This window comes from Salvelinus namaycush, chromosome 7 (genome assembly GCF_016432855.1).
Source record: "Salvelinus namaycush isolate Seneca chromosome 7, SaNama_1.0, whole genome shotgun sequence".
NCBI lineage: Eukaryota > Metazoa > Chordata > Actinopteri > Salmoniformes > Salmonidae > Salvelinus > Salvelinus namaycush.
In genome coordinates this window covers 49,077,369-49,087,953 of record NC_052313.1, presented here as the reverse complement: position 1 = coordinate 49,087,953, position 10,585 = coordinate 49,077,369, and the positions used below count along the sequence as shown (strand labels likewise).

Below are 10,585 nucleotides of genomic sequence, written 5' to 3'. Positions count from 1 at the left end.
CTGAGATGCAGTGCCTTAGACCGCTGCACCACTTGGGAGCCCCAATAGGAGAGGTTCAGCATGAATTTTTCACAATCTAAATGTAAATATTTTGGCCAAACTGGTGGCAGTTGAAGAGTTAATTGCAAACTATGTCATTGTTTATTTCGATATATTTTTTTACCCCTTCGGAGGACAAATATATATATTTTTTTTTACAGCTTTTTTTGCTACATATACATACATTTTACCTATACATTTTACATATACATTTTACATACATATGTCATTGTAGATGAAAATGTTTTTCTCATTAATTATGTCATTTTCTCTTGAACCATATGGACCTGATTCTAATAATTAGTTGGTTGATAAACTGAATCAGGTTAGTTACAAGAGGGGTTGGAGTGAAAACCTACATGACGGTAGCTCTCCAGTAACAGGGTTGGAGAGCCCTGTTTTAACCTAGAAATTAATGGATAATAAAGAAATAATTAATATTTTATATGAGTACGTTTGTGAAAGTATGAATTACCAAAGTTAACATCGATTTCCATGTTAACATTCCGTTAACTTTGGTAAATTACCTGTAGTTTTACAACCCTAGTGTTGCACACTATCAAATCAACCTAGGGGTAGGCACTGTTAGCTAGGGGGTAGGGACTTTATTTGGAATCCAGCCGATGAGAGGAGACTTTGGATTGTGGGCAGCTTTGCAGAACTGTCAATATTAGAATATTAGTTAGTCAGTCAGTCACTGTAGCCTGTCTGTTCTTAACATAAGAGGAATGTACGTCCAGCATTGTGTGTGTGTTCTGTTCTGGCTGTGTGTGTGTGCTGTGGTGACTCTTCTCAGCGGTGTACTCAGCAGCGATGGGACGGTTCCGACGGTTCCATCAGGAGAGAACAGAGCAGAAATGGGTGAGACTGCATTCTCAGAAATGAGGACCTGTCTGGAATACTTAAAGATAGCTCTCTTCTCTCCTTTCCTTCCATCTCCACATCCCCTGTTTCTTTCCTTTCTCTGTCTCTGTCTCGCCCCCTCCCCTCCCCTCTCCACCCCTATTTCCTACTTTCCCCTTGCACTGCTTTCTCCCTCTCCCCTGAGTGTATTTGAGGGGTGAGTTCTGAGTGTGTGTATCCTATGCCACTGGCAGACCCCCCCTCCCCTCCAGAGGTACGTTGCTGGTCTCCCAGTTACCCCTTCAAAGCCCTCTGCTCATGGCCTGAGCCTCCACAGACCCAGCTTCCCATACAGTACATCGCCACCTACAGGTAAACTGTTTGTTTGTGTGTGTGTGTGTGTGTGTGTGTGTGTGTGTGTGTGTGTGTGTGTGTGTGTGTGTGTGTGTGTGTGTGTGTGTGTGTGTGTGTGTGTGTGTGTGTGAGAGAGAAAGAGTTTGAGAGAGAAGCTTATAGATGCTCAAAACATCCCCCTTTCTCAGTTAATCACTCCGTATGTCCTAGTATGAAAGGCGGAGAGATCCAGCAGTGCCATCCCTACCCTACCTCCGTGCATCCTCTCCCCAGCCCAGAGTCCTCTCTCCCTGGGGTTAATGGCTCCTCTCCAGGGGCGAGGTGGCTCTGTGTCCTAAAGGGTTTAAAGCTCTACACGTCTTACAAGCTCAACATCACAGGAGTCAACCGTATGGGCAGCGCCTCCCACCTACAGGCCTTCACTGTAGAGGACATTGGTAAGAACCTGTCTCTCTGTCTCTGTCTCTCCCACCTATTGGAATAGTAGTAGCAGAATCATTGTGAACCTGTGTGTGTGTGTGTGTGTGTGTGTGTGTGTGTGTGTGTGTGTGTGTGTGTGTGTGTGTGTGTGTGTGTGTGTGTGTGTGTGTGTGTGTGTGTGTGTGTGTGTGTGTGTGTGTGTGTGTGTGTATAGTGAAGCCGGACCCCCCTGTGAATGTGACTGTGCAAGTCGTTCCCGGGAAGCTGAGGCTTGTGGTGAAGTGGGCCCCTCCCCCTTCCTGGTCTGACCGCACCCTCTTCCCCCTGAAGTACCAAGTCAGATACCACTGGGACAACAAGGGTACCCCACATGAGATCACTGTGAGTGCAGACTCTTATTGTGTCTGTGCGACCCTCTCTTTATCTCCTTTTCTCACTCTCTCTTTCCTCCCTCCTCTCTCTCAATCTCTCTTTCCTCTCCCCTCTCTCTTACCCCCCCCCTCTCTCAATCTCTCTGTCTCCCTTTGTCTCTGTAGTTGGATCCGTTTGAGGACACCAAGAAAGTTCTACCAGGGCTGTCTCCTGGGAGGTCTTATCTAGTTCAGGTGTGTTCCATGGAACTGATGGGGCTGGGACAGAGCAGTGATTGGAGCCTACCTATTACTGTCACTATACCTGCACACTGAACACACACACATACACACTGAGATAACACAGGCATATATGCGCATGTGTACACACACATACACATACACACACACACAGCGATCCCACACATAGATCAACACAGGTCACACCCATAGATCAACCGCATTTGTAAACCACAACTTGGCTTAACAATGAAAATAAAAACACTTTATTTGTAAAGCATGTTTCCAACATTGTGCTAAATGTGCTCATTAAAACAACACAGTGGTATTTAACTCAGAATTGACTCCAGCATTTCCACAAACTCCGTGTGAAACTCCAATAAAAATCAGTCGGAAACAACCACCACCAGAGGAGTAATGAACTCCAAGTGTGTGATGCCCAGGGAGAAGGCAGGAGTTCTGGGGAGGTGGAGCAGGACCTTCTTCGGGCTGTGGGTCCCTGGCCCAGGCTTCTGAGACTGATCGCTGGCCCGAGTAGTCCGGCTCTGGATCAAAATTAAAATCACATCCAACTTTATTTTAAGGGAAACATCCTAATACTCTAGTCTAGAGGAAGATATATGCAAGAAAATACTATACAAAATATTCAATTGTAAATAAATAAATAGCTAAAAAGCTAATTAAATACACCTACAGCCTACATAAATAAAAGATAAAGCTATGAACCTGTATAGAGAAGGACGGCCGTCGTGTGAGGTAGACGCTCGGGTCAGTACTGTTGTAGCGTCCTGGTCCAGGGGTTATGGACCGGTCTTCTGATGTAACCCCTGCCTGTCTGCTCCCCGCTAAGCTGTAGCTGGCACTGGGCGGTGTCACGACTTCCGCCGAAGTCGGTTCCTCTCCTTGTTCAGGCGGTCGACATCGCCGGTCTTCTAGCCATCGTCGAGCCACCTTTCATTTTCCATTTGTTTTGTTTTGTTTTCCCACACACCTGGTTTACATTTCCTTCATTACTTGTCGTGTATTTAACCCTCTGTTCCCCCCATGTCTGTGTGTGAAATTGTTTGTTGTAAGTGCTCATTTTGACTGGTGCGCGAAGAGTTTTGTACCCATATTTTGTATTTCTGGATGCCGTTGGTTTTGATAATTAAACTCACTACTCAGTTACGCACCCCTTACAGACGGCTTGTGGGGCACCTGGGAACCCAGCAGGTTAGGGTGGGTGTACCTGGGAGGATGATTAAAATGATATGAATGATATAGGGTCACTCTTTACGCCCTCTCCCTCTCTCTCTTTCATTTGTACCGGTCAGGGGCGGGCACAGAATCCATTATACGGTAGTGTGACCGAGAGCCAATAGTGTAGGAGGGAGGTCTGAGATGAGCTTTCTCTGGGCTGTAGGCACCTGGACCTGGAGTCTGGAAGAGGTCAGCTAGAAGTGAGAGTGATGGAGAGAGGGGGTGAGACAGAGAGGGGGGGAGAGAGAGAGAGAGGGGGGGAGAGATAGAGGGGTGAGAGAGAAAGAGAGAGAAAGAGAGAGGGGGTGAGAGAGAGATAGAGAGAGAGAATGTAAAGAATGTCCAGCAACAAATGCCCACTGGGGTAATAGAGTTTGATTGAAAAATGTATCTGATTCAGGGAGTAGCTAGTCTCACCTTCATGTCTTGCCCTGCCTAGCATGGAGTAAGAAGGGGTACCGACGCGGCCGAACCGGGTCATCTTGGTATCGATGTGGTACTGGGGCCCTGGACTGCAATCCACGGAGACCACTGTGGAGAAGAACGCACAATAATTCATATTAATAAAGGTCAAAGGTGAATTTAAAGGTCAAACTTGAGGAAAATGTCAGCAGTATTTTCCATCGACTTCTGCTTCCTTCCCGACTAGCTGGAGTGTGAATCCTCATGGCAACGGTGTGAATAAGGTCTACTACTCACCATACAAGAGAAATAGGCAAGGAGACTGAGATTGACCTCAGAGACTTACTGTTGCTGCTCATACGTCTGTGGAAGGTGCAGGCGGGGCTACTGGGCTTGGTGAGGTCATTGTTGATGTAGCCAATGGTTGGAGGAAGAGCATAGCGACCGAGGCCTGGCCCTAGCAACAAGTAATGATGGTGAAGATAATGATCATGTTTATTTTCCAGTCATGTAAAACATGACTCCTACTCGTTTCTAGAGCTTCTACATTTCACTTTTCCATTGATGTTAAAACAGAAATATGACAGTGTTGAGTACTGTCCCTGTCAACTAAATTAAAGTTTTAATTTAAACATGTTGCATAATAGATGTCTTCAACAAGCCTTTCTCTTTGTCAGCAATTATCGGACGTCTCTTAACCTCCATGATTTGTCAATCTCTCTCTCTATTTTCCTACCCCCTCCTCTTTTACACGTTGTTCTTCTGTCACTCCCAGCTAGGGTTGCCAATCCTCAGAGAATGCTTTCTCTCCCAGAGCAGTCAGTTGTGTCTGTGTGGGCAGCCCTGTGATTCGCTGGCAGCTAGAAACGCAATCACCAATCACCAATCACCACAACAATAACAAGCAGGAGAAGAGATTCGGTCTGGTTTGATCCTCTGTTAGTCCAAACATATCCTCTGTCCTTCCTGCTTCACGTCTGTAGACAAAACGTTTTTAGACCACTTCACTCAAAAGGTATCCCAGAATAAGTTGACAACTCTACTCCGTGCACACAGATCTCTCTCTCTCTCTCTTTCCTCTCTTCTTCCTTCTCTTCCCTTTACTCTTTGCTGTTCTGTCACTGATTCACTCCCGGCACCATCCAGCCTCTTCAGGAAAAGCACAGCCTCAAAGGCTGAATTATAGATGGTCTTTACAAGCTGAGGAAACGTTATCTCCATTCTGCTGCCCTGGGTAAACCTAAATCACCATCTCGCTTCTCTTCTTAGAGTTCATGTGTCATAGAGGTGACTCCATGTCCATGTGATGAGTACGCTTCCTTGGCGACTGAAGACTTATGGTAGCTATTCAAGGCTTTAGCTAATGCCCAGGCTTTAGCTCAGCTGGTTAATATTGTTGTGGCACAGATGACCAAAGTTAAACCCATGTAGTCACGCATAGACAATTAGCTACACTTTGCCCACCTGCAGCAATCGTTAGATGCCCCCCCTGTCTCTCTGGTACACACTGTGATGCAGGAGGTATTTCAAATCTGACCCTTCAAAGGGAGACTCAGCAATAGGATATCATCGCACATATTGGGGAAACTTCCTGCTTAACATACATACATAAACAACAACAGAATTCAGAATTACCAAGACTGCCACTATTGTCTCTCCCTAATTTGCATTGCTGCTGTTTCTGTAAGCAGAAATCTGACCGGCAGTGCATAATGATGTCATATTGCTGAGTGTAGCTTTAAGTTACTGTATAGGGTATCTTTACATAAAGGGTGCTGGGAGGGTATCTTTACATAAATGGTGCTGGGAGGCAGAGAGAGGTAACTAAAGGTTGTGAGCAGAGCCCTGACCAACAAACATGGGTTAATTATTAACAGGCACTGACTCAGGACACCCGCAGGCCGCAGTAACGGGAACCTGCAGCCATGTCATCAACATCAGACAAACAACGTGGGCGTTGACCCTGAACATGCTGGATAAACAGAGTCGGGTTGCTACCAATTATGTATCGCCACAAGCTTGCCACTGTAGTGAACATGAAAATTGCTCTGTCACAAAGTACTTTCAGAATAAAACAGGGCACAGGAGTCATTGGTGATGTAAGACCAGCCATGTATAAACTGGGTTAATGGAGTCATGTATAGATTACATATAGAGAACATCATTCCTGTTCCCCCAGTGTAACATCAGTAACATAAACATGACAGGCTATAAGTGCATAGAGGAACACAGCTGTGTGTCTGGGGGTGTGTGTCGGGGGGTCTGGGGGGGGTGTGTCTGGGGGTGTGTGCGAGTGTGTGTGAATAGAATGACTTCCAAACTCTTTCAAACAAAACAATAATTCATAATTAAGTCAATAACATGATCACAAACCTAACATAACTTACTAACAAAACATAATAGTTTAAATACGATACTATTTAAATATGATAGTACAAAAATATAAGTGGTGAACTGCCTCCACAGGTAAACATTAGCATTATGGTCAGGAAGTTTTCCTGGGCAGGGCCGTATGATCAGGAAAAACTCCTGACCCTACTTATTATTAAGACAGATCTCCACACTGATACAGACAACAATTTCAGTCTATAGTCTTGTAACGGTGCCCCCCCCCCTCCCCTGCAGACCAGGGTTCCCAAATATTGGGTTACAGACAGTTCCGATTGGGTCATCATGGTTTAAGACTGGGATGTGACTAGAAACATTACTATGGTCCTCCATCTCTACTGTTCCTCCCAGTATGTTAGCTTCCACTAGAGGGTGCTGTGGATCTCTAGCTTTTCAGAGCTGCCAGTATTTCCACAGTAAGAAGAAGATCACTCTTCCTCAACTTCTTACTCCTCCATGTCTTGTTAAATAATTACAGCATAGTCTAGGGCTGCTGTTGTAGAGACACTGTCCCCAAAATTGTATTTATGCCCCCTTCTTCCGTCGCTGAATGGTGTATGCAAAACCACAGCATTTAGGAGAAACCATTTTTCACACACATGATGTTGTCTTGACTTTGTTGCTGGTTGTTTAAAGGCAGGGGTGATGCGTACTATGACTTATCCCCTTGTAGGACCTGAGAGAGAGAAAAACTAATTAGGATTTCCCTGAACAAGAAAAGCTGAACGATTCAAACATGATGATACAAATGATTCAATAAGACCTGTGTGCATGCCTGTGTGTGTGGTTGTTGTATGTGAGTGCAGGTGAGTTCTACTTAGATCCTTATCTACCTGGTTGTGTGTTTTGTGTCTCTTCTGCATCCAGACTCTCCATTGGTCATAGAGTTTGATTGACATGCCGCCGCAGCCATACGCATGATTCCGTACCCAGCCGAAGAACTGCTTCAGCTCTCGACGTAACGCAGACTTGGAGTCACACGAACCTGATAATACACGCTCTGTAGGAGGGGAGAGAGGGGGTTAGAGTGTGTGTGCATATGTGTGTGCATATGTGTGTGTGTGTGTGTGTGTGTGTGTGTGTGTGTGTGTGTGTGTGTGTGTGTGTGTGTGTGTGTGTGTGTGTGTGTGTGTGTGTGTGTGTGTGTGTGTGTGTGTGTGTGTGTGTGTGTGCGCGCGCGCGCGTGCGTCCTCACCACTATGAGGTGTAGAAGCAGCAGTCGGATGGCTCCATTCACTCCAGATACCAGCCCTACGAGACCCATAGATTCCTACTGGGTTACAGCGCACCTGCATAGAACACACTGGGATTACCACACACACACACACACACACACACACACACACACACACACACACACACACACACACACACACACACACACACACACACACACACACACACACACACACACACACACACACACACACACGTGTATTAGACTCAGACTGTATTAGAATGTGTGCGTATGCGTGTGTATTAAGTGTGTGTAAGGAGTGTGTACCTGAGTTTGTATTTGAGTGTGTATTTGGTCTTGATGAAGGTCTCTCCCTGTCCTCCTGGTGCCCATCGACAGGTCAGGTCTTTGGTGTTTCTGGACCAGCAGGTCAAGTTGACTGGCTTCACTGGAGGCACTGAGGGAGAAGGTGGGTGGCGGGAGAGAGGATATATTTTAGTTCAGAATGTTCTTCTGTCTGTCTGGGGTTCAAATTCTGGGACTTTGCCACGATTCCATCCCTTTCTGAACACAAGGTGTTGAACAGGGACGTCACGCTGAGATTAGGGCAGTATGACAACACTGTGTGTGTGCTTGTGTGTGTGTGCTTATGTGCGTGTGTCTGTCAGACTTGTGTGTGCTTGTGTGTGTGTGCTTATGTGCGTGTGTCTGTCAGACCTGTGTGTGCTTGTGTGTGTGTGCTTATGTGCGTGTGTCTGTCAGACCTGTGTGTGCTTGTGTGTGTGTGCTTATGTGCGTGTGTCTGTCAGACCTGTGTGTGCTTGTGTGTGTGTGCTTATGTGCGTGTGTCTGTCAGACCTGTGTGTGTATGTGTGTGTGCGTGCTTATGTGCGTGTGTCTGTCAGACCTGTGTGTGCTTGTGTGTGTGTGTATGTGTGTGTGTGTCAGACTCCATGTCCAGGGAGTAGTAAAGGGAGTAATGCACCACACCATGGTGTAATAACACAGGAATTAACAGGACTAAAGACCCTACAGTTACTCATGAGACTGGTATAACACTGTTAACTTTTAGCTATGTGTGTGCGCTAGATGCTGCTGCTAGATGTGTGTGTGTGTGTTGCTCCACTTACTCCCAATGTAGAGGCAGGACCCGGCTAGAACATGTCCTCCATGGTTGTGACACACCAGGTTGTCCCCTGACCTCTGCCTAGAGGCTGGCAAGCCCGGCAGGGTGACACTGAGGGCCGTAGGGCTCAACACGCTGTAGGAAGAGCTGGGCAGCCGGTGGCCATTCAGGCTCCAGAACAGAGAGCTGGCGTGGAGGCCCAGATCAGGGCTGACTGAACATGTGGCAGTGAGGGTGGAGCCGATGGGCAAGGCTGGGTCCTGGGGGAAGATCCCTGCCATCTCTGGAGGGGAGAGATGGGATGAGTGAATTCATGGATGAAAGAATGGTTGATTGAACTATTGATTCCCAGTAAGCAGAGGGAAAGAGACAGACGAGAGGGGAGAGAGAGATGTGTTTTTACTGATTCAGAAGAGAATATCCGACAAATAGGCTACTGTATTCTAGAACACAGCAGTAACTCCCAGGTCAGTGGTGAACCCAGATTTCCACTTCCATAGACCCAGAGTGTTTATCACGTCGTCAGACCTCTATAAGTCTCATCCTCAAGCCACGAGTGTTGAACAGCTGCCTCAGATAAAGGCTGTGTTGTGCTTTGAGGAAGCTCTTATGAAGACGTTCATTTGACCAAAACTCCTCCTCAACCACACACACACACACACACTATTTACACCAAAACACTGGCAACGCTGATGCTGTAAATGTATCATCGTGGAAAGGAAGCCAGGCCGTGATTAGCCAATCAAACAACGATCCAGCTCCATAACAATCATGGTCTCACCACTGCAGTATTACAGGAAAGGCAGAGGGAATGCCCCTGAATTAAGGAGCAGAACATTCAGTCCAAAGACCTCAACGACAGATGCAATTACACTTGTGTATTTACTCTCCTAATGCGTGAGTAAATACACAAGGGCTTTAGCCCTAGGGTTCTGAAGAAGTAACTATGGGCTGTAAAATAGTATTTGTTTCTAGAAAGGAGGTCCCCTGAGGTAAGGCTGATCATATAGATGATGGTTTAAAGGTGCAAAGGTGTTTTTTTCTGGTAAGAGTGTTCTGTGCACTCATTATACGGCATTGTACAGAATGTTTGTTTTTGTTCATGTCTGAGACTGAGCATTGATCATTTCTGCAGGGTTTTATTTCCGTCCAGGCACAGAGCCAAGATGGTGATCGGTTAGATCAGGTGTGTTAAGTGCTTGGATGGAACAAAAGTCTGCACACCCTGTTTGTTTCTCAGGGGTGAAAAGCATTGCTTTTAATCTAAGTAAACACACAAGCTGCCGAGCTAAAGCCCTGTATTACAGCACTGGTGTTGTGAAGATGAAAAATGGCCTCTGGTTTTAGACCCCCCTGGTTCTGGATGACAGTCTTCAAGGATGCTTGGAAAGCGACTAATTTAGTTTCTACAACACTGTTTACCTTTCGCTCCTGCACGGAACAGTTCAAAGGTAGTCTGTGTTTCTGTCCGTCTCCGGGACAAAGGAGCCACACGTGGAACATTTGATGGAGGCCTTGTATGTGAGTGGAGTGAATTGAAACAAGAAGTCATGCAACTTTTAACCATATCGAGCCATGTGATGTTTCCTGAATGGCAGTTACTTTGACTATGATGAGTGAGTGGGAGTTTTCACTGGAAATGTTGACAACAAGAACAGAACCTCAACTAGAGAGCATCAACATGACATAGAAAGGAAGGTGAGAGACCGTTCACAAGGCAACCTAAAGGTCTTCAGTGGTGAGGAGAATGCTGATGCACATCCAAACCAAGAAAAATAACCTTTCAGAAAACGTGTATTGCTTTGTTATGAATCTATCACTGGAGTAAGGGGGGGGGGGGGGGGGGGGGGGGGGGGGGGGGGGGGGGGGGGGGGGGGGGGGGGGGGGGGGGGGGGGGGGGGGGGGGGGGGGGGGTGGGGGGGGGGGGGGGGGGGGGTGGGGGGGGGGGGGGGGGGGGGGGGGGGCAGTGAGTCTTTTGCTCTTGAAAAGAAAAAAAAAAAAAAAAAG

At 46.7% G+C, this 10,585-nt stretch overlaps 3 protein-coding genes across 4 annotated transcripts in view; 1 reads left to right on the top strand and 2 right to left on the bottom strand.

Moving 5' to 3' along the window:
* The first annotated feature begins 716 nt into the window (after nucleotides 1–716).
* Nucleotides 717–2,526, top strand: LOC120051359 (interleukin-27 subunit beta-like). 2 transcript variants are annotated; one of them, XM_038998187.1, is made up of 5 exons: nucleotides 717–900; nucleotides 1,137–1,254; nucleotides 1,447–1,673; nucleotides 1,871–2,037; nucleotides 2,193–2,526. In XM_038998187.1, exons 1-5 carry the CDS (start codon nucleotides 768–770, stop codon nucleotides 2,340–2,342), a joined length of 795 nt encoding a protein of 264 aa, XP_038854115.1. In that variant the 5' UTR covers nucleotides 717–767; the 3' UTR covers nucleotides 2,343–2,526. The 2 variants fall into 2 exon arrangements, with proteins under 2 accessions (XP_038854115.1, XP_038854116.1); XM_038998188.1 differs by having other exon boundaries at nucleotides 728–900; nucleotides 1,425–1,673.
* Nucleotides 2,527–3,230: 704 nt separating this feature from the next.
* On the bottom strand, nucleotides 3,231–4,942 carry LOC120051365 (outer dense fiber protein 3-like protein 2). Its single transcript, XM_038998197.1, has 3 exons — nucleotides 4,234–4,942; nucleotides 3,903–4,016; nucleotides 3,231–3,679 (listed from the first exon to the last, which is right to left on the bottom strand). Exons 1-3 carry the CDS (start codon nucleotides 4,244–4,246, stop codon nucleotides 3,543–3,545), a joined length of 264 nt encoding a protein of 87 aa, XP_038854125.1. The 5' UTR covers nucleotides 4,247–4,942; the 3' UTR covers nucleotides 3,231–3,542.
* A 1,427-nt stretch (nucleotides 4,943–6,369) lies between these two features.
* Nucleotides 6,370–10,585, bottom strand: part of LOC120050777 (cytokine receptor-like factor 1) — a 5,628-nt gene continuing 1,412 nt past the window's right edge. The window contains exons 3-7 of the mRNA XM_038997328.1: nucleotides 8,583–8,861; nucleotides 7,780–7,909; nucleotides 7,471–7,604; nucleotides 7,109–7,275; nucleotides 6,370–6,951 (exon numbers count right to left, since the gene is read on the bottom strand). Of these exons, the coding sequence (XP_038853256.1) occupies nucleotides 6,928–6,951; nucleotides 7,109–7,275; nucleotides 7,471–7,604; nucleotides 7,780–7,909; nucleotides 8,583–8,861 (734 nt within the window). The 3' untranslated portion in view covers nucleotides 6,370–6,927. The remainder of the gene's footprint in view (nucleotides 6,952–7,108; nucleotides 7,276–7,470; nucleotides 7,605–7,779; nucleotides 7,910–8,582; nucleotides 8,862–10,585) is intronic.